The sequence below is a fragment of the Oryx dammah genome, unplaced genomic scaffold (genome assembly GCF_014754425.2).
Source record: "Oryx dammah isolate SB20612 unplaced genomic scaffold, SCBI_Odam_1.1 HiC_scaffold_29, whole genome shotgun sequence".
Taxonomy (NCBI): Eukaryota; Metazoa; Chordata; class Mammalia; order Artiodactyla; family Bovidae; genus Oryx; species Oryx dammah.
The window spans coordinates 107,973,591-107,997,433 of record NW_024070213.1 but is presented as its reverse complement, the minus strand read 5'-3'; the positions used below and the strand labels follow the sequence as shown (position 1 = coordinate 107,997,433).

General features: G+C 38.6%; 1 protein-coding gene across 2 annotated transcripts in view; it reads left to right on the top strand.

Annotated features, from left to right (window-relative positions):
• The window catches only part of SYT1 (synaptotagmin 1), a 230,019-nt gene that overhangs the window by 105,936 nt on the left and 100,240 nt on the right, over positions 1–23,843 (top strand). For both annotated transcript variants that reach the window (XM_040234516.1, XM_040234515.1), the window contains exon 6: positions 13,486–13,603. In XM_040234516.1, coding sequence (XP_040090450.1) covers positions 13,486–13,603 — 118 coding nt within the window. The remainder of the gene's footprint in view (positions 1–13,485; positions 13,604–23,843) is intronic.

The window sequence follows — 23,843 nt, the reverse complement described above, 5'->3', positions numbered from 1 at the left end:
GAAAGCAATGGAAATAAGGGTTACCTCAGGCTCTGCATTTGTCCCTTTGCAGAATTTATTAAACAATCATGGTACTACTTTTCTGAAATAGATTTCCATGGAAATTTGCAAGCTACTTTAGGGTACAGTGTTGGCAAACTTACTTTTATGAGATTTTCAAATATGAAAAACTCCTCTTAAAAATTTTTTGTATTGACTTCTAGAAGCAGGATATTGCATAGTAAAACCATATATGAAAATCATATATAAAAACTCATCCTAATAAAATGATTTTTTAAAAAATCATCTGGTGAAATTGACCAAAATTTATCAGTCCATTTTTTCAGTCACATTTTCTAGGAACTAAGTTTCCTTCATTAAAAATACAATGTGGAAAAGTTGAAAACCATAATGCTATTGTAAATAAAAGAGGGAAAGTACTGTGGTTTAAAATACCCTGAGTTACAATTGCGTGACACATGTTCTTACATTCTTTTAGTCATCATTTCTCATAAAAAGCTATGATGTCCTTTACATAAAAAAGAACCCTGACATCTCAACAGGGCCACTGCATCTGTCAGTCTGAATCCATGCGAAATGAAGCAAATAAGATATACCTATGTGCTTCTTTGTCTGAAGAGGATAGCTTCCATTCAAATTCATATCATACTCATTTGCAGATAAACTATATTTTTGTGCTGTGTAATGTAGTGATATCCACATTTCCATGCAGAGGACTGTTGAATTCCCTAAATGATGCTCTGATTTTCTTAACAATGAACACCAGTAAACTTTCCCCTAGGCAAACCAGATGGAAACAAAATTGCTTCTGCAAAATGAACAATTTGTGAAATCTTGGCAAATTGAATTCCAAATATGCTTAGAGATAATCTTGACTTCCTATGTAAGTCTAGCGCAACATGCAATGCATTGAAGGTCTACATGAGAAATACACTAATTAGCTGCCTAACCTTTAAGGAGAAACAAATGAGAACAGATCACCATTGGAGAGAGAAAAGCCAAAAATTCTTAAAAATAGAAGTAATATGCAGATGGGACAGTTTCACTAAGAAACTAAGATTAATGTAGATGCTGTTAGAGGTGTTCACTTATCACCTTTGAGACTGGTGATCTGTTGTGTGAAGGGGATAACTCAAGCTAAGCAAATTTTTTAACATTGCTTCAAGTCAATTACATAGCCAAGATGAAAATCTAAATTCAAATATCTAATCTATATGCCTATAATTTGCTACTCCAGATAGTCTCATCTTTATTTGAAAACTGAATTAACTGGGCTGTGCATGAGAAAGAGTTTGTTTCCATTACCCACAATCTGATTATATTACTATTTCCATAGTGACACTCAAACTGTCAAGTAGATGCAAGACACTTGTGGTACAGAAGATGGACTGAATTTTTTCCTTCATTTCAAGGGATCCTTACAGTTCTCCCAGCATTCCATCTAGGAGGGTGATAATGTCCCTGGAAATGACCATAGTCATAATTGGGATTTATACATATTCAGAAATTCAAATATTCCACCTTAGCTATTATATCATCAAGTAATGAGAATCTTTTCACATCTTTACAAGAGCCAGTTGCTCAATGTTTAATAGTAAAGAAGTAGTAGAAAGTTTCAAATTATTCTACTGATAATAAACTAGCAAGAAAAGATATTAATATACTTCAAGTATAGGTTTAATATTTCAAAGCTCTTTTCTTTCATTTTATTCTTACCAGTTCTTACTAGAAAACATAGTTGCACTATTATCTATGAATCTAGTTAGAGTTTCTCTCCAATCAAACTAGCCAAATTCCCAATGTTACTCACATATCATTTTTAAAACCTATTCCCAAACAGTACTGTTTTCTCTTTGACTCTTTTATGTTTTTTTCCTGTCCAGTTATTCACTAATGATATTTCTACATTGTCCTTGGCATGTATAGTCTCCCAGAAAGCTTGATTCCCAAGACTCTAATTCCATATTCCCTTTGCCTTTAATAAGAAACTCAAATGATATCTTAAACCTAAACAAACTTTTTATCAGCTATGTGCTAGACAGTTCTATTTTTTTTAATGTCACTCATACACTTAGCATAGCTTTCCATTGTTCCCCATCAGTGTGTTGGCCAACTAATTCCAAATTTTTCTTACAATAGTACAAAAACTAAAAAAATGTCATTTTCCCTATCCTGTCCCTTTCCCACAGTAAAACACAATTGCTCTTGACCTCTAATTTTATATCAGCTTTTTGCCATATGGCAGACCCTTTGTTACTCCAAACTGATGAAAATATAGGTCTTGCTTGATGAAAGAGGCAAAGAGGGAATAGACATCTTTAGGAATATCAATATTACAAGTGCTATACTGAGAGTTTGGAAAGGTGCCATTGAAATGCAAAGAGGGAAGAAGAGCCAGTTTCTCTTGAGCATGGCCAGGGAATGACTCAGTAGAGATGACAGCTGAGAACTGAGGAGTCCAGTAGCAAAACAAAGGGAAGGAGGTTATACCAGGCAAAGGAAGCAGGATGTTCAAAGATTTGAAGGCACAACAGACCATGGTGCCATTAAGAATACGCAACAGTTCTGGCTCTATTTTCTGCAACCCCAAATGACTTTGCTTTCATGTAGTAACATGTCTGTTGTGCTATCTCCTGCAATAAATCTTTCTATAATACTTTTATCATTTTCCTCTGTATATCTATGGCCTTCATTCTCTAGTATCACCTTCATAGGCTGCCCTTTGTATGGTCAAAAATCTGTTCAAGTGGGACCACCCTTTCCAAGAGTCTCTCAAAAAGGCTGTTTTGTTTAACCTAACTCCTCTCTTTTTTGCTGTCTTAATTCTTCTTGCTCATGTGGATCATAAGAGCCAGGAACAGTCACAAAAGTTAGTCTTTTTTCTGCTATATATTCACACTCACACATCTAACCTACAGTCCACTCCTTTCCTACAATCCATTCCCCCAACCCCCATGACATTCTTCCCCTATTGGTGGGTATCAGTCCCTTCAGGGATATTCACTTCCCTCTTTATTGTAAACTACTTGTAATCCATTGTAAGATTTCATTCTGCCTCTAGATTTTGGCACTCTGCCATCTTCTCCTGGAATTTTTACCTTAATTCTTCCCCTTTCTGACTAGCTTATCTAAATTTCTGGTGCATGTTCAAATCCATTTTCAAAGAACCATAAATAATATGTAGCGCTGGTGCTAATTTCCTCATTTAATCAATAATAATTTTCTCATCTCCCCCAGAAGAACCCAACTGCCACCTTCTTAAGGGGCCACCTACCCCAAACACTTCACTTTCCTTTCTTGCTTAACACCTCATGTTGCCTTGTGATTTGTTAACACACATATCAAGGACGCTTCTGACTGTTCCAGCAATAGCCAGGATGCATTTCTATTCTGGGTTAAAAGTGGCTGCAAAGTGGAGTGCTCATATTCCTCTCAACAGCTTTCTCTTTCCGCCTGTTCTGCTTCCCTATCCTAATGTTAAATCTCTCTGCTGCTGTTAATGCAGCTTCAACATTTCATAGTTTTTTTTTTGTTTTTTTTTTTTTTTCAATGAAATTGCCATGTGACCCATATCCTGTTTCAACCCTGAAGAGAACTAACAGGATTTGGCTTTCATTTGCTTGGGGGAAATCACCGCAGCGCCTCGTCCTTTTCCATCTGATAGTCTGCAAAATATATCCATTTTCTCTGTCATTTGAGGTTCACATCAAACTCTTTACTTCTGTGGATTTGAATTATGGCAAATACCTCTCCTGGGTTCTTCCTAGTTGAACAAATAATTAGGGTCCCAGCACCAAGGCCCTCCGTAGGCAACAGTTCATCCCTTATGAGGTGAATCCACACACACACACACCCCTCAAAATCCACTCACCTCTTTTCTCGCCAGTCCCAAGTTATTTGATTTTCCTTATCTTTCCCCTCCTTCCACCCTCTTGCTAATGGAAGATAAAATAAGCAAACTGGCCATTTTCCCCCTTTACTCTTTTCCAAGTTTCGTTTCTCCCCTCTATTCCTGTCTCTATTTTTTCCCCAATGCTTTGTCTCAATTTATTGATAAATCTCAATTTATCAGCTTTTTTTTTTTCTTGTCTTATATCTTTTCTCAAGGCTCCTATTTGTTATGGACAGACCCCTTGGCAAGCTGAAGCCAGAAGTGGAAAACTGAGTTTGGACCCCTGACCACCCTAAACTTGCTTTTGATTGTTTGTTTCTGAAGGTTTTTATTTTGTATTGGGGCACAGCTGATTAACAATGTTGTGATGTTTCAGAACAGTGAAGGGACTCACCCATATATACACTTGTATCCATTCTCCCCCAAACTCCCCTCCCATCCAGGCTGCCCCATAACATTGAGCAGAGTTCCCTATGCTATACCATAGGTCCTTGTTAGTTATCCATTTTAAATATATCAGTGTGTACATGTCCATCCCAAACTCCCTAACTGTCCCATCCTAACCTTGCTTTTAAATGGCTTTTCTCCCCTTGCCAGCTTCTGTGTAACTAGCCTAGCGTCTGCCTTGCTCTTTCTGTCACCTTCTTTCTGGTCTTCTCCTCCATGATTGTGAACTCCCCTTGGCTCACAGGTGATTCTCACTCATGTAATCCTCACAGAAAGAAAAAAAGGTGTGAGGCATCTAGTTTAATGGTTCAGGAAGAACTTGCTTGGAGCACTGCACCTCCGCCACCCCAGATGCCCTACCTCCGAGGTGGTTGGTGGCAGAACCCAGGTCTGAAGACCTTTCACCCTCTCTCACCCAGCCCTCCCTGAGAAGGAAAACCTTCCTGGCTGGAAAAACTGATCTTACTTATTTGGGGATATTAACCTTCAAATAAAGTCTTCCTTCCTTAGTCCTATCACTAGACTCTGGAAACGTCAACCTTCTCCTCTTTCTGCCAGAGCATTTGCGCTCCCTGTTCAGTGCAGCTAACACATGACATTGTGATTGTGTTTAAATTTGTCTCTCCATTGCAACCTGAACTTCTTTAAAGTCATCCTATCCCTTTAGGTATCTATGGAGCCTAGACTAGACTCTGGACAAGTCTTGGTGGAACTCAATCATTGCTTAGTAAGAAACCAATGAATGAGGCTGAATATAAAGTTAATCCAAATTAAATAGTATCCTCACAAAATAAATATTAAAATAACATAGTCATTCACCTAAACAATTCGCCATCCATTTGCACTCTAGGTCAGATTCAGCCTTTTTAACCTGGGTACATCCACAGCAACATATCACACTGTCACCATCTGGACCATTAGACGTAAATACCGATTTGGCAGATGCCTCAGGACTTCTCTGGTGGCTCAGACGGTAAAGCGTCTGCTTACAATGTGGGAGACCTGGGTTCGATCCCTGGGTCGGGAAGATCCTCTGGAGGAGGAAATGGCACCCCACTCCAGTACTCTTGCCTGGAAAATCCCATGGACAGAGGAGCACGATGGGCTACAGTCCACGGGGTCGCAAAGAGTCGGACACGACTGAGCGACTTCACTTTCACTTTCAGGGGTAGAAGAGGAGTTATGGGAATTAAATGAATTTGAAAGATATCACCACACAAAGGATATATTGACAATCACCCTTATGTTATTAAAATTAAAAACCTGACATTGACCTTTCCTATAAATGAATAGCATCTTTGTATTTTTACAAATGGAGAACATGCAAAGAGTCCAGATTCGTTTTGAGAGAGTGTTGGACTGCCATTTGTCTGTCACCTCTAAATAGATTCTCAACCTCAGAGAAAAACCTTCTATTCAGAGAATTTATCACCAATTTAACACATAGAAAAATCTTAAGATTAATATAAATAGAATATGTCCTTTTAAAATGTCACAGCATTGAGCCAATTCAGGTACCTTTTAAAAACTCATTCAAAAGTACAATATTTCCAACAAGCACGTGAACTTAGCCTCATTTGCAAAGGTCATTAAAGTGAACACCTCTTCTTACACTTAAAATGATGGATGCTGCTATAAAAGCCATCAAATAAATATTCATTTTAATCAAGTTTTTTATTTACCCAATGGAGATGACCTCTGTTCTAATATCTATAATGCTTTTCAAAAAGGAAAGATATTGCTGTAGTTGTCTATATTAAGTCCTTAATTCATGTCTACTCTATTCAGTGGGTGCTTTTAAAATTATCAGAATTATCAAGCTGCTCAGAACAAAGGTGCTTTCTGATTGTCAGCTCCATATTCTAAAAGAGCAGGTTAATTTCTCTGAATCTCACAGTTGGAGACACTAACTGGCAGTTCCACCTAGTGATCAAGGCAATTGACTAAAATAAATTACACATAAAGCTGAGATTCCTAATACTAATAAGGTCGCTTCACGAGCTAATCACATCAGCAAAAGCACTCATCTGTTGGCTGCAACTCTATGGGGTCTATCGTATAAAAAACTGTACTTTCAGAAATGTTTTCATTTCCAGTTTTATGAAAGGACTAACAGAACCATGTCTACAGCACTAGAAACAAAAATGGACTTCCAAATATATTCATTAGTGGGCTTCTTGGTTAAACTAGAAACTCTGTTGCTATACTGAGTACTAGTGCCCAAGCTGTTCACAGAGTAAGATGGGTAAGGCTCTCCTTTCAATGCAATCAACCAACAGTTATTTCTAAGTCCCTATTATGTGCCTTATTAGGTAACACCCCTGTTCTTCTGGAGTTTAGGGTGAGGGAAACTCACATACATGAATAGAAGAAAATATCATCTCTAGGCACCATACTACCGGCTAATGGCTATCAAGCAATTACTAGCAGAAATCCTTGTGTGCTACAGAGATACTGAATTAGAGATATGGAACTTGGATTAAGGGCTCCATACTTAGGGGTAATTTGATTAGTCACAAGGGACTAAAGTCCTTGTAGATGAATTCCCTAATTAAGCAAAAATCTGCTGAGGGGAAAGAAGATAGCTCATAAAGACAGTCATTGCTGTGGTGATGCCTCCACTCACACACAGTGTTGTACCATCCTCATAATGAAGACACTGATTTCACTGGCCAAGAGTGTTGATGGCTAACAGCTCAGAGCAACTGAGCTCCCCCTTCTCAGTATCTCCATCACAGCTGAGGGGACCCCTGGTGCAAGACGTAGGGAAAGACTGGTAGATTTAGGAGCACAGAATCTCATCCCTCGTCAGAATTCAGATCAACTCTGAAGAGTTATCATAGCTCTAAAACTTCCCATAGGATCAGCTGAAGCTTCTGATATGACTGAACCACAGCCCAACTTCACCCAAACCATTCTGCTTTCTACACTCTCTCACAGGTATTGATTCAAAAGACACATCCCATTCAACCTACCACATGCAAATCTGAGTTTGCTTCCCTGGAGAACCCAACCTGAGGATACTGAGGACACTGACTATAGTTGATTCCAGGGAATCTGCACTTATTCCATCAACAGGCCTATGTGGCTCCACTCTGTCTGCTGGCACTTGTGGGTCTCCTATTCTGGTGGGGAAAATCTCAACCAAATAGACCTTCTGCTGATATGTGCCAGGATAGGAAAGAAGCAGGGCAAGGGGGAGGTGGGGTGAGTGTTGAGGAGTGGGTGGGACTTCTTTAATAGCATGAAATAACACCTATCTAAAGAGGTGATACATTAAGAAAGCTGAGTAAACTAATGGAGCAATCCCTGATAGTATCTAGGGGAAGAAGACTGCAGGCAGAAGGAAGAGCATAGCAAAGGCTCTGAGTCCATGTGTGCCTAACAGGTTTGGAGGAGAGAAGGTAAAGTTGGGAGAACAGTGGTAGGAGATGGAGGGGTCAGATCATATAAAGCCTCTTAGCATAAGAAATCCAGATTATTTTAAGTGAAATGGGAATACATGGAAGGCCTTTGAGAAGGATCATCTCATGAGCAGGTTCCAATTTAAAATTATCAGTCTGCCTTTTTATATGAAGAAGAGTCAAGGAAAGAGCAAGAGTTGAAACAAAGTCGCTGTCAGGAGGCTATTACAGAAGCCTAGATCCAGAATTATGATGATTTAGACTTAAGGATACCAATAGTCATGGTTTGCCTGGGACCAAGGTTTCCCAGGATACAGAACTTATGAGGCTAAAACTAGTCAAGTCTTGAGGAAACCAGGATGGTTGGTCACCCTTCTTGGACTAGAATGATGACCCTATAAATGGAAAGTATGTGTCAAATTCAAAATATATTCTGAAAGTTAAGTAGGTAGTGAAGTTGAAGAAAAATATTTGGATAGTTGGGGCCAAGTATAGAGCTTCTGGAAAGACAGGAAGATGGGTTTGGGCCTTTCAGAGATAAGCTTGCCGTTAGTATGTGATTGACATTGGACTTTGGAGAGATTATGGCAATCTTTGGTCAGACTGTTTCAAAAGAGATGACAGAAGTATTTAAGGCATGATCTTACATAGTGGAGATGGCAGTGGTGAAATGGAGGTAGAGGGGATAGAGGTGGTATTGGAGACCGTGGTGTGGGATGATGGTAGTGATGGCAGCAAATATACTAGAGGTGGAAGTGGAAGTGGAAGTGGTGAGGACAGGGGTCATGCAGATGACTGTGGCAGAAAAAAAGTGAAAGACAAAATACACTTGAAGATACATTTACCAAAATCAAGCAGTGTCAGGCTGAGTGACCAGAAGACAGCGCAAGGGAAGGTGGCCAATGGAAACAGATTCGTGGGTGACCCTGACAGAAAGGGGTATTAGGAAGGAAAACAGCCGAGGGGAATGTTTGCTGATGAACATCCATTTAGTAGGATGACCTTAAAGTGAAGAGAATATCCTCATGGGTGGTCAGTCAGCAGTATTAGTTTATATTATTCCAGACGGCAGTCTGATAGCAAAGAAAACTCGGGATTGAGTCCAAAGCCTTTGTTCCATGCTGACACATCAAGTAATCTAATGTAAACTGAGCTTAAAATATTTAGCATTGAAAAGCAACTTCAACTGGTTAACATAAAATGCTTAATTTGACATTTGAGTGAATGAAATCTTACCTGTTGAAGTTCCTAAGTTAATGAATTACATGTATATTTGTAAAAGGTGCTAAAATAAGTACTTTTCCTTAATTCCCTTTCTCCCAAAACATCCATTTTGAAATGTTATCTTTCAATCACTCATTCTTCCCCCATCCCATAACTGTAAAATTACAGGTAACGTCACATAGTTCTTCTGCTTGAGGTATGCTTTTTAAAACTGCAACTGCTTTCTTCTGAAACTGTGTAAAATCTTAAAGATTCTGTATATGTCTTAAGACTGAAGAATAAAAATATACTAGAAGTTAGGACAACTCTCTCTGTTTAGAACAAATGAGATGACTGCAAACTGCGGAATTAGATTTGGGGCCATGAAGAGAGGTATCATTTGAGAGAGAACAGTCATGTCAAAATGCCTCGTTAGAATCATTAGAGTAACCCAGTTCTCCAACAGAGTCCACCAGGGAGGCTATTGTGGTGATCAGACAGAATCCTGCAGAAAACAGCCCCCCTAACAAGCATTTCTGAACAGCAATTTTGTTCATTTACATTTCTCTTGTCTCCTAAGGTTCAGACGAATTTGTCCATCCTTTGTATTAATTTCTGTGCTGTTGAGGCCCATTCTGTATTTTCACATGCTATGAAAAGTAATTTATTCTACTAGATTCTCCTGATGTGTCAATTACTTCCTAGGGGTGAGTAGGCACTTCAGGTGAATTTAGCACATTATATGTAACTCTCTATTATCTACACTAATAAAAGGGAGGCTTTACCTAGAAAATTCAAAACAGGAGAATGATCTCAAATTTCCATGTATTTCCTTTCTGAAAATTTGTGGAAAGTGATAATTTAGGGAATGATGTTGTCTTCAAAGAATTTATAGTTATGTGGGAAAATTAAGACTTGCACAGGTAAGACCAAATTAAAATCCTCAGTTGCCGGGGTCCTGCCCCGGTGGATCCAGGGAATTCGAAGGGGAGACAGCGTAGGTGAGGAAAACTTATTTATTTAGAAATATAAAAGAGATTAAGAAGAAATAGTATAGTAGGAAAATTTAGTGGAGAAAAGATGCTGAATAACTTGGTTTACAGGGAAAGCCAATAAAACTTCAGGACAAGAAGTTTGCACCATCTACGTTAGGCCACCTATGCTCATTTGAATAGCGGAGGGTGCCCTGCCTTGGGCTCCCTCTCTCATGGGACTTAAAAGCCGGGGCAAGTTAGTAGACATGGTGAGCCTCCCCACTCCAGAGGGGAATTCAGCCAGAAAAGGAGAGGGGAGGAGAGGGAGAAAGAGAGAGAGAGAGAGAGACACGGGGGAAACCAGATTTCCAAGAAACTAGTTTGAGAGACTAGTCCGAGAAACTGGTCCATCCTTTATTGTTCAGAAGGCCTTTTATACTTTTTGATTGTACATAGAGATGAATGGGTAATATAAAATTATGCAGCATCAGCAGCCTTGACTCTTATCGAGACCAGGGTTTTTCTCTGCATACTTAGTTGTATACACAAGTCTTAGGTGATTTACATCATCTTCTGGCCAGAAGGCCAATTAACATTTTACAGCCCTTTTCTGATAAGGGTTTGTCAACCAGAAGACTTATTTGTCTTAAAAGTGTTCTTCCCAAAGTCTGGTGCCACTCTCAGAAAGCACTAAATAAAGTTACATTCTTACATAGCAAGGACACAACAATTTATAACAATGAAAGAAGTACAGTGATTTATAACAAAGAAAAAAGTAATTAACTCAAAAGTCTAGTGTTGCTAACATCAAAACTACTATATTCCTATTTCTGTATCCCAATTACATTGATTAATATCCTCCCAGGTGCCTAAAAGATAAAGGATATGGAGGCCTGGTGGCAAACATTAACTCAACAAACTCTTCACCAAGCTAATTCCTAACTCTAAAAGGCTCTATATCTTTAAGATGTTTAAGCTTTGTTCCTCTCACAGTTGGGGGGCTGTAAGCAATTCACAAATTGTAAAAGTCTGGGGGAGTCAGGCAAGTTAGAGAGCCATCAGAGGGGTTTGAGCTGAAACATTCCTTTCATATGCAGGAGACTGAAGCCCTGAGTTAACTTTTTTCCAGAGAATGTCAGAAGACTGGAAAGCACGGTAATAAAGCAGACAGACTCTGGTTTGGGGGGTAGATGTTCAGGAAAACCCAGGGGGAACCCCTGAAGCCTGACTCATCTTGCCCATCAGGCCTCTCTGCATGACCTTGTCATGGGTGGGATCTCCCGTGCTGGCCCCCGGCACTCAGTAACATAAGAGATACATAGGTAAGACACTGTGTGAATTCAAGGAATGAAAGAACCATGGCTCTACACACACAGAGTGAAATTTCCAAAAGCATTGCATCAGCACCATTTCTCTGTTTTTCTCTCTTCTTTTCTCTTTCTCTCTCTCACACACACACTCACTGAAAATATTGCTTCTCACCTAAAGATAAATCATAGAACAGGTAGATACCCTTTCCTTTTTGAAAGATGGATTTAATGAGTGCCCCAAAACAGGAATTGCGTTTTCTTAAATTGTTGGATTACATCTAGGCTATTATTTCCACGGTGGAGATTCTGGCTACTTTAGCTAACTTAACATATGTCAAGTTATCTAGGCCAAAAGCAGTCATACTAGGAATACAACAGGAGAAGACCTGAGGATATGGCCTTCTATATCTCATTCCTATGTTAGAAACCTATCTGCAGAGATCTGACACAACAATTACATTACCTTCTTTGGAGTTACTGGGGGGCGGGGGAGTTGGGGGAGAGGTGGGGACTGGGGAAAGATACAAAGAATTAAAACCAGATTTGCCATCAGTTCAGTTCAGTCACTCAGTCATGTCTGATTCTTTGTGACCCCATGGCACGCCAGGGCCTCCCAGTCCATCACCAACTCCCAGAGCTTGCTCAAACTCATGTCCTTCGAGTCAGTGATGCCATCCAACCATCTCATCCTCTGTTGTCCCCTTCTCCTCCTACCCTCAATCTTTCCCAGCATCAGGGTATTTTCAAATGAGTCAACTCTTCGCATCAGGTGGCCAAAGTATTGGAGTTTCAGCTTCAGCATCAGTCTTTCCAATGAACACCCAGGACTGATCTCTTTTAGGATGGACTGATTGGATCTCCTTGCTGTCCAAGGGACTCTCAAGAGTCTTCTCCAACACCACAGTTCAAAAGCATCAATTCTTTGGTGCTCAGCTTTCTTCATAGTCCAACTCTCACATCTATTCATTACTGGAAAAACCATAGCCTTGACTAGATGGACCTTTGTTGATAAAGTAATATCTCTCCTTTTTAATATGCTATCTAGGTTGGTCATAGCTTTTCTTCTAAAGAGCAAACATCTTTTAATTTCATGGCTGCAGTCACTATCTGCAGTGATTTTGGAGCCCAAAAAATAAAGTCTGTCACTGTTTCCATTGTTTCCCCATTTGCCATGAAGTGATGGGACCAGATGCCATGATCTTAATTTTTTGAATGTTGAGTTTTAAGCCAACTTTTTCACTCTCCTCTTTCACTTTCATCAAGAGGCTCTTTACATATACTTAACCCCATACATCAGGGAACAGTCTAGTGCCTCCAGCATCTGAGAATACAACAGAGTCTACACCCTTGCCCCTCTCTCATACTTATAAATATGAATGAAAAAAATCTTGCTTGTGTTCAATACAGTCCTTAGTTATCTTAAAGAGTAAGACATTTAAGACTATTGAACCTATAGATGTCTTCTGAAAAAGGTAAAAGTTCTACATAGCATCATCACTTTAAGCTCTTCATCAGTTGTTCAGAAATGCTCAAATATAGGATTGGTGAATGTTCTTGGAACTGAAATATGGTACCAATGAAATAACTCGAGGGCATGTGAGAAATTTTGTATTACCATATATTTCACTTTTTAAACCATCACTTAGATTTTTATAAATTTTAGGATAAGGAAAAAGAAATTTAGACCTCAATGAATGAAACTAAAAGTGCAAAATCTTATACTTTGTTGCATTTCTGCTATTAGGAATTTATAATTTCTCATCAATAAATAGAGTTTAGAAACAGAAAAGCAAGTCCATTTCCTCCAAAAGTCTAGATATTACACATAATCCTATTTGAAATGTAAAAAGAGAAAAAAAGGAGATAGGTTGATCCTACTTAAAAAAAAAAAAACTGCTAGTCTCTTTTCAAAGCTATTTAATCAAGTTATGAATATTTGCCAAGAGTTCTACAGTACATTCAGAATGTAATCTCTAAAAAAGTCATCTTAATCTCATCTCCTGAACCATTGAATTATGGATGTATTTTGATGAATGTTAAAGCATAAATGAGCTATTTAAAAACTGAAAGATACAATCTCTCTTGATGATACCTTAGTGAATGACAGACCACTGAGTAAATGCCAGTGAATGTAAGAGTTTTCCAATTCTAATTGTGATAATCCTCCTACCTGAGGTGTTTACAATGTATATATATATAAACTGCATTCATCTTTATTTGAAAGATTATTTATACTTTCTTATTGGTTTCCATAGCAAGAGAAACTGGGTGATATCTGCTTCTCCCTTCGCTATGTACCTACTGCTGGCAAGCTGACTGTTGTCATTCTGGAAGCAAAGAACCTGAAGAAGATGGATGTGGGTGGCTTGTCTGGTAAGTCTGTGATGTTTATTGTGTGGTTTTTTAATGCAATTTCATCATGGACACCAAATGCATAGCACACATACCATGACGCCCCACTCCTTCATTGGTGACTGTTCTCTTTTCCCTTGGAGCCTGAAAGTACTCTCAGAATTCATCCCAACACAGAGCCCCAGGAAGTTGCTCTCAATTTATTGGAATTGGCAGAGAAGATGAGTCCTATTTTCCTGCTTCATAGCCCAAATATCAATTATCCTATGGCACGGAAGGCTAAAAATGTTTGCTTCTCTTTTGAAAGGTGACATCTATGACCAGTTATAATTTCATTCAGTTTTTTGCTTTTGATATTTGGTCAAAATTCATTTATGATGTGAAAAATAATTTTTTATCTGAGATGTATCAGGTATTATTTAAGTGTTTATATTTATATAAGCAAAGACAAATATTAGGTAAATTTATCAAATACAGCCTAATGTTGCTTTTAATAATACTATTTTATTAAACATTCAGTATTTCAAATATACTGTAAAATCTGAGGGTAAACTCTCATGGTAATATGTTTATTCTCTACCGCTTATGTTGGTAATGGAGAGACTTTGAGATTTAAAATTCTGTACAACCCAATTTTAGTTTTCAAAGAAGTAAACTCTTGCTCAAAAGAAAAGTAGACTCAAGGACTTATCATTTCCACAGCTGAACACCATTGTTTTTATTTTCTTCTCTGTAATTAAATCAATTATATATTTTCTAATAACTTAAAATGTGGAAGAATTTTCTTGATATGGCACAGGGTCATCATAGATAAACTATGGTTGTCACTGTTTGTGGCTATGGAATTAGAACCAACATTACCAGTTATCCAATGCTTTCTCTAATAAAAATATTGCAAACTTCAAAAGGTCACTCTCATGGAGCATGGGGATTTTATATTCTAAAGCAAAACAGCTAAAATATGCTAAAGTGAAGGTTCCATGTACTGAACCACTAATTTGTCAGCTAAATACTCCTGGTGCCTAAATTTACTTCTCTTTATAAATAAGTCACCCAGGAAATCTGCACTACTTCTTTCATGTCACTGGGACCCCATTTAAAAACTTACTGCTTTAAATTTGCTTTGTTCATACCATTAGGCAATGAGCAGTTTCTTTGAAAAATGTAGAGTATTTACTGTGCCAAAGGTGCAAAATATATGTAGACACATATGTGTGTGTCTATACACATCCACCTTGTCCTGGTTCTGTCCAGTAAAAAGGCCTATAAACAGTAGCCACGGGCATCCCTAGAACCAGAGATGGTTTGAAATACAATTTCTCACTAGAAGAACATGGAGTTTATTGGCTCTGTGGTAGATCCTAGGTGTGGCACAGAAGGCACTCCAGACAAGCCTAGAACATCTCATCATAACAGAAAGCAAGGAAGCTCATAGGCTTCCTTGGAAGCCACCTTCCTTCCAAGGAAGTCAATAGGCTTAGGAGTCACCTTGCAGTGATTTCCACTGGCCAGAGATGTGATCATTTGAGCATCAGTAACAGAATAAATACAGTATATCTGAACCTTGAATTTATGTGCAAACTTTGAGGCACAAGAATATTTCACTCCCAGAGTTCTACTTAGTATCCTAAACTAAGACACCTGACTTCAGACACCTCTGACCTCTCCACTTCCTTTGGTTCAACAACTAAGTATCATCATGTAGTTCGTCTGTATCTTCTCTCACACGTTTCTGTTCAGACTCCTGTGCCAACCGCCTCCTCACTCACCTGTATCTCATGCTCCCCTGAACTTCCTCCCAATTCACCTTTCACCCTTCAGAGTTCCAGAAACAGCTCTGCCACGAAGCCAAGAAAACTTTAGGGTCCCTTATTTGTTGTCTCCTTCCAAGGTCCTAGAAATGAGTTCCCCTGGCCATAGATAGATACTGATGTAGATAGATGTTACATATTTGTTAATCACAGCTTGTGCCTCTTGACACTCTGACTTCTATCTTCCATCTTGCTTGTTATCTAGCAGCATCAGAGATGCTACAGGCACTTTTGAGGTTTAGTAAGGAAAGGTTTAGCCAGACATATCTGCATGGCTTGCCGTCATACCCATGTGTAGCTGGGTTATTGCCGGGTGTCGAGTGAAGGAAGGGACCCTGCGTGACTCGTACCACCCATAGTGCTAACTCAACATTGTGACATGAGAGGGGCAAGGCCAGAGGTCATATCTGATTCGACTTCTTACCTTGATAAAAAAGAAGAAATATATTCTTTCAAATGTTGAACTACACTTTGCTGAAAACAGTTAACTGAATCCAAAGTGGGCTTTTTTGCCAGTGTTTATGATTATATTAGCTTTACCACCCACTCATCCCAGTTCCATCCCTAAATTTGAATTACCTGAAATGATTTTGTTGAATATTTTTTAATGTTCAAGATTTTAATATTCAAAAATTTAATATTTTTGTTAAATATTAAATTAAGGGTATTTAAAGGCTAAATACCCTTGAAGAGTCCTAATCGTATGGGCTTCCTGCTGTCTGTAAAATTATCACAGGCACATAGGCCTGCATAATAGATACTTCCAGACTATGCCCCACCATATATTTGTCTTTTAACCAAGTTGACCAGCACACTGAACAGGCTATGTGATTTGCTGCCTCCACTCTTTGCTTAAGTCATGCCCTTCACCTGGAATTCTCTTCCATCCACAAAGGTCTAGCTAAATCCTAACCATTCTTCAGGCCCAGCTTAAGTCTTATTTCCTCCATCCATTGAACAGCTATATTGTTTCCCTACTTTATATTAGGCACTGTTCTGAAACTGGGTTTACATCAGTGGCCAAAATAACCAAAGGGCCCTGCCCTTAGGCACCTTATATTGTAATGTGGGGAAACAAACAGGAAGCCAATAAATCGAAAGGCACATGGTACACCAAGAGATGATAAGTGCTATGAAGAAAGCAAAGCAGACATGTAGGATGACAGATGCTGGGGAGAAGTTTAAATGGGGTGGTCAGAGAAAGTCCCATGAGTAGCTAACCTTTTGGCAATGACCTGGGAGAGATTAGGAAGTGAGCTCGAGGGGTGCCTGGGAGAGAGGGCAATTTAGGTGGATGGATTCCATGAAGCCTTTTTTGATCCATCCTGAAAGAAAAAATCTTTCTCTGTCTTAAATGCCAGTACTTTGTTTACTTCCTTCAAACTTCACACTTCTCTCACTAGACTGTGATCTGTATTTATATATCCCACCATGCCCACACCGACGGTAGCACCAAGCCGAGCTGCTGAATGAATAATGAATTATTTAGAAAGGAGTTATGGCCTGAAAAAACAAGTCCTGCATTTCAAATTTATTTAACCTACTTACCATTAAAGTAACTTTAAGTACTTGGATGGTCTGTCTCAAAGTTAATTGACCTACCAAGGAGACCAAAATTATATAATCAGGTCATTTCAGGTAATTTGAATGCTGAAACACATTTATTGGAAATGGCTAGTAAATTGGAACCAAAATGGGGTTATTGCCAGTGTTTAAATCCCAGTCTCCCACTGTTAGCAATTTGACATTGGACAAGCTATTTAGCTTCCTAAGCCTCAGTTGTATTATCTGTAAAGTTGGAATACTAAGAGAATCTTGTTTATCAGGTTATTGTGAGAAATAAATGAAAGCACAATAAAGTGCTCACTAAATATTATTGTAATTGTTTCTATTAAGAATGTTATAAAATCTTGGGCTAAATATGCAAAATGTGAAAGCAACCAGTAGACAGTTAAATCAATGGCTTGATTCATGGGGGGGAAATTTTTTGATGGGATAATTACATTTTATGAATACATCAACAGAAAATTGGATTAAAGATTTACTGAGCATGGCCCTGCCCATCAGGACAAGACCCATTTTCCCCCTCAGTCAGTCTCTCCCATCACGAAGCTTCTTTAAGCCTCTTAGCCTTCTCCATGAGAGGGCAGACAGACTGAAAACCACAATCACAGAAAACTAACCCATCGGATCACATGGACCACAGCCTTGCATAACTCAATGAAACTATGAGCCATGCCGTGTAGGGCCACCCAAGACAGACGGGTCATGGTGGAGAATTATGAAAAAACCTGGTCCACTGAAGAAGGGAATGGCAAACCACTTTAGTATTCTTGCCTTGAGAACCCCATGAACAGTATGAAAGGCAAAAAGATAGGATGAATGCCCCAAGTCGGTAGGTACCCAATATGCTACTGGAGAACAGTGGAGAAATAACTCCAGAAAGAATGAAGAGACAAAGACAAAGCAAAAACAACACCGAGTTGTGGATGTGACTAGTGATGGTAGTAAAGTCCAATGCTGTAAAGAGCAATATTGCATAGGAACCCAGAATGTCAGATCCATGAATCAAGGCAAATTGGAAGTGGTCAAACAGGAGATGGCAAGAGTGAGCGTCAACATTTTAGGAATCAGTGAAGTAAAATGGAATGGAATTGGGTGAATTTAACTCAGATGACCATTATATCTACTTCTGTGGGCAGAATCCCTTAGAAGAAATGAAGTAGCCATCATAGTCAACAGAAGAGTCCAAAATGCAGTACTTGGATGCAGTCTCAAAAACGACAGAATGATCTCTGTTTGTTTCCAAGGCAAACCATTCATAGCACAGTAATCCAAGTCTATGCCCCAAACAGTAACGCTGAAGAAGCTGAAGTTGAAGGGTTCTATGAAGACATACAAGACCTTCTAGAACTAACACCCAAAGAGATGTCCTTTTCATTATAGGGGATTGGAATGCAAAAGTAGTCAAGAGATACCTGGAGTAACAGACAAATTTGGCCTTGGAGTACAGAATGAAGCAGGGCAAAGGCTAATAGAGTTTGTCAAAAGAATGCACTGATTATAGCAAACAACCTCTTCCAACAACACAAGAGAAGACTCTACACATGGACATCACTAGATGGTCAATACTGAAATCAGACTGATTGTATTCTTTGCAGCCAAAGATGGAAAAACTCTATACAGTCAGCCAAAACAAGACCCAGAGCTGACTGTGGCTCAGATCATGAACTCTTCATTGCCAAATTCAGACTGAAATTGAAGAAAGGAGGGGAAATAATCAGACTACTCAGGTATGACCTAAATCAAATCCCATACAATTATACACTGGAAGTGACAAATAGATTCAAGGGATTAGATGATAAACAGAGTTCCTGAAGAACTATGGACAGAGGTTCATGACATATTACAGGAGGCAGGGATCAAGACCATCCCCAAGAAAAAGAAATGCAAAAAAGCAAGATGGCTGTCTGAGGAGGCCTTACAAATAGCTGTGAAAAGAAGAGAAGCAAAAGGCAAAGGAGAAAAGGAAAGATATACCCATCTGAATGCAGAGTTCCAAAGAATAGCAAGGAGAGATAAGAAAGTCTTCCTCAGAGATCAGTGCAAAGAAATAGAGGAAAACAATAGAATGGGAAAGACTAGAGATCTCTTCAAGAAAATTAGAGCTACCAAGGGAACATTTCATGCAAAGATGAGCACAATAAAGGACAGAAATGGTATGGACCTAACAGAAGCAGAAGATATTAAGAAGAGGTGGCAAGAATACACAGAAGAACCAAAAAATCTTCACAACCCAGATAATCACGATAGTGTGATCACTCACCTGGAGGCAGACATCCTGGAATGTGTAGTCAAGTTGGCCTTAGAAAGCATCACTATGAACAAAGCTAGTGGAGGTGATGGAATTCCAGTTGAGCTACTTCAAATCCTAAAAGATGATGCTGTTAAAGTGCTGCACTCAATATGCAGCAAATTAAGAAATCTCAGCAGTGGCCACAGGACTGGAAAAGGTCAGTTTTCATTCCAATCCCAAAGAAAGGCAACACCAAAGAATGCTCAAAGTACCACACAATTGCACCCATCTCACACACTAGCAAAGTAGTGATAAAATCTCTGCAAGCCAAGCTTCAACAGTACATGAACCATGAACTTTCAGATGTCCAAGCTAGTTTTAGAAAAGGCAGAGGAACCAGAGATCAAATTGCCAACATCTGTTGGATCATCAAAAAAGCAAGAGAGTTCCAGAAAAATATCTACTTCTGCTTTATTAACTATGCCAAAGCCTTTGTCTGTGTGGATCACCACAAACTCTGGAAAATTCTTCCAAATATGGGGATATCAGACCACCTGGCCTGCCTCTTGAGAAATCTGTATGCAGGTCCGGAAGCAACAGTTAACTGGATATGGAACAACAGACTGGCTCCAAATTGGGAAAGAAGTACGTCAAGGCTGTATACTGTCACCTGGCTTATTTAACTTCTATGCAGAGTACATCATGAGAAATGCTGGACTGGATGAAGTACAAGTTGGAATCAAGATTGCTTGGAGAAGAACAATGAATTTCACATTATTCTCAAGTGCACATGGAACCTTCTCCAGAATAGATCACATCCTGGGCCATAAATCTAACCTTGATAAATTCAAAAAATTGAAATCATTCCAAGCATCTTTTCTGATCACAATGCAGTAAGATTAGATATCAACTAAAGGAAAAAAAAAACTATTAAAAATTCCAACATGTGGAGGCTAAACAACACGCTTCTGAATAACCAACAAATCACAGAAGAATTCAAAACAGAAATCAAAATCTTCCTAGAAACAAATGAAAATTAAAACACAACAACCCAACACCTTTAGGACTCAGTAAAAGCAGTGCTAAGGGAAAGGTTCATAGCAATACAAGCTTACCTCAAGAAACAAGAAAAAAGTCAAGTAAATAACCTAACTCTACACCTAAAGCAACTAGAAAAGGAAGAAATGAAGGACCCCAGGGTTAGTAGAAGGAAAGAAATTTTAAAATTGGGGAAGAAGTAAATGCAAAGGAAACAAAAGAGACCGTAGCAAAAATCAACAAAGCTAAAAGCTGGTTCTTCAAGAAGGTAAATAAAATAGAAAAACCATTAGCCAGACTCATCAAGAAACAAAGGGAGAAGAATCAACAAAATTAGAAATGAAAATGGAGAAATCACAACAGGCAACACAGAAATACAAAGGATCATCAGAGACTACTATCAGTAACTATATGCCAATAAAATGGACAACTTGGAAGAACTGGACAAATTCTTGGAAAAGTACAACTTTCCAAAACTGAACCAGGAAGGAATAGAAAATCTTAACAGACCAATCACAAGCAAGGAAATCAAAACTGTAATCAGAAATCTTCCAACAAACAAAAGCCCAGGACCAGACGGCTTCACAGCTAAATTCTACCAAAAATTTAGAGAAGAGCTAATATCTATCCTACTCAAACTCTTCCAGAAAATTGCAGAGGAAGGTAAACTTCCAAACTCATTCTATGAGGCTACCATCACCCTAATACGAAAATCAGACAAAGATGCCCCCCAAAAAGAAAACTACAGGCCAATATCACTGATGAATATAGATGTAAAAATCCTTAACAAAATTCTAGCAAGCAGAATCCAACAACATATTAAAAAGATCATACATCATGACCAAGTGGGCTTTAGCCCAGCAATGCACGGATTCTTCAGTATCTGCAAATCAGTCAATGTGATACACCACATTAACAAATTGAGAGATAAAAACCATATGATCATCTCAATAGATGCAGAGAAAGCCTTTGACAAAATTCAACATCCATTTATGATAAAAACCGTCCAGAAATCAGGCATAGAAGGAACATACCTCAACATAATAAAAGCCATATATGATAAACCCACAGCAAACATTATCCACAATGGTGAAAAATTGAAAGCATTTCCTTGAAAGTCAGGAACAAGACAAGGATGCCCACTCTCACCACTACTGTTAAACATAATTTTTGAAGTTTTAGCCACAGCAATCAGAGCAGAAAAAGAATAAAAGGAATCTAGATTGGAAAAGAAGAAGTAAAACTCTCACTGCTTGCAGATGACATGATCTTCTATATAGAAAACCCTAAAGACTCCACCAGAAAATTACTAGAGCTAATCAATGAATATAGTAAAGTTGCAGGACATAAAATTAACACACAGAAATCCCTTGCATTCCTATACACTAACATTGAGAAAACAGAAAGAGAAATTAAGGAAACAATCCCATTCACCACTGAGATGAAAAGAATAAAATACTTAAGAATAAATCTACCTACAGAAACAAAATACCTATATATAGAAAACTATTAAACACTGTTGAAAGAAATCAAAGATGATACAAATAGATGGAGAAATATACCATGTTCATGGATCAGAAGAATCAATATAGTGAAAATGAGTATACTACCCCAAAGCAATCTATAGATTCAATGCAATCCCTATCAAGCTACCAACGGTATTTTTCACAGAACTAGAACAAATAATTTCACAATTTGTGTGGAATTACAAAAAAACTCAAATAGCCAAAGCAATCTTGAGAAAGAAGAATGGAACTGGAGGAATCAACCTGCCTGACTTCAAGCTATACTACAAAGCAACAGACATCAAGACAGTATGGTACTGGCACAAAGACAGAAATATAGATCAATGGAACAAAATAGAAAGCCCAGAGATAAATCCATGCACCTATGGTTCCACATTGCAACTAATCTTTAAAAAGTACAGCTTGGTGAGTTTTCTTATGTCAAAGAAGAATATTTAGGATGATCTGAATAGGCTCTTCAAATAGTCCTCCTTTAACCAGCTACATATCTTCATGGATCTAGGCTTTCTTCTATACTTCATATTCCTCATATGTTTCAGTCAAAGCAGTGAATTGCAACAGACTGAATGCCAAAGTAGATATGAAAATTGTGGTCTATTCCCACTCCAGTATTCTTGCCGGGAAAATCCCATGGATGAAGGAGCCTGGTGGGCTGCAGTCCATGGGATTGCTAACAGTCAGGCACGAATGTGTGACTTCACTTTCACTTTTCACTTTCATGTATTGGAGAAGGAAATGGCAACCCACTCCAGTGTTCTTGCATGGAGAATCCCAGGGACGTTGGAGCCTGGTGGGCTGCCATCTATGGGGTCGCACAGAGTCGGACACGAGTGAAGGAACTTAGCAGCAGCAGCATGGACACATTATCTTTGACAAAGGAGGCAAGAATATACAATGGAGAAAAGACAATCTCTTTAACAAGTGGTGCTGGGAAAACTGGTCAACCACTTGTAAAAGAATGAAACTAGAACACTTTCTAACACCATACACAAAAAAAAACTCAAAATGAGTTAAAGATCTAAATGTAAGACTGGAAACTATAAAACTCCTAGAGGAAAACATAGGCAAAACACTCTCTGACATAAATCATAGCAGGATTCTCTATGACCCACCTCCCAGAGCAATGGAAATAAAAGCAAAAATAAACAAATGGGACCCAATTAAACTTAAAAGCTTTTGCACAACGAAGGAAGCTATAACCAAGGTGAAAAGACAGCCTTCAGAATGAGAGAAAATAATAGCAAATGAAGCAACTGACAAAGAATTAATCTCAAAAATATACAACAACTACTGCAGCTCAATTACAGAAAAATAAACAACCCAATCAAAAAATGGGCCAAAGAACTAAATAGACATTTCTCCAAAGAAGACATACAAATGGCTAACAAACACATGAAAAGATGCTCAGTATCACTCATTATCACAGAAATGCTAACCACAGTGAGGTACCATCTCACGCCAGTCAGAATGGCTGCTGTCAAAAAGTCTACAAACAATAAATGCTGGAGAGGGTGCGGAGAAAAAGGAACCCTCTTACACTGTTGGTGGGAATGCAAACTAGTACAGCTACTATGGAGAAGAGTGTGGAGATTCCTCAAAAAACTGGAAACAGAACTGCCACAAGACCCAGCAATCCCACTGCTGGGCATACACACCAAGGAAACCAGAATTGAAAGAGACACGTGTACCCCAATGTTCATCACAGCATTGTTCACAATAGCCAGGACATGGAAGCAACCTAGATGTCCATCAGCAGATGAATGGATAAGAAAGCTGTGGTACATATACACGATGGAGTATTACTCAGCCATTAAAAAGAATTCATTTGAATCAGTTCTAACGAGGTGGATGAAACTGGAGCCTAGTATGCAGGGCAAAGTAAGTCAGAAAGAAAAACACCAATACAGTATATTAACACATACATATAGAATTTAGAAAGATGGTAACAATGACCCTATATGCGAGACAGCAAAAGAGACACAGATGTAAAGAATAGACTGTCGGACTCTGTGGGAGAAGACGAGGGTGGGACGATTTGAGAGAATAGCATTGAAACATGTATATTATCATATGTGAAACAGATCGCCAGT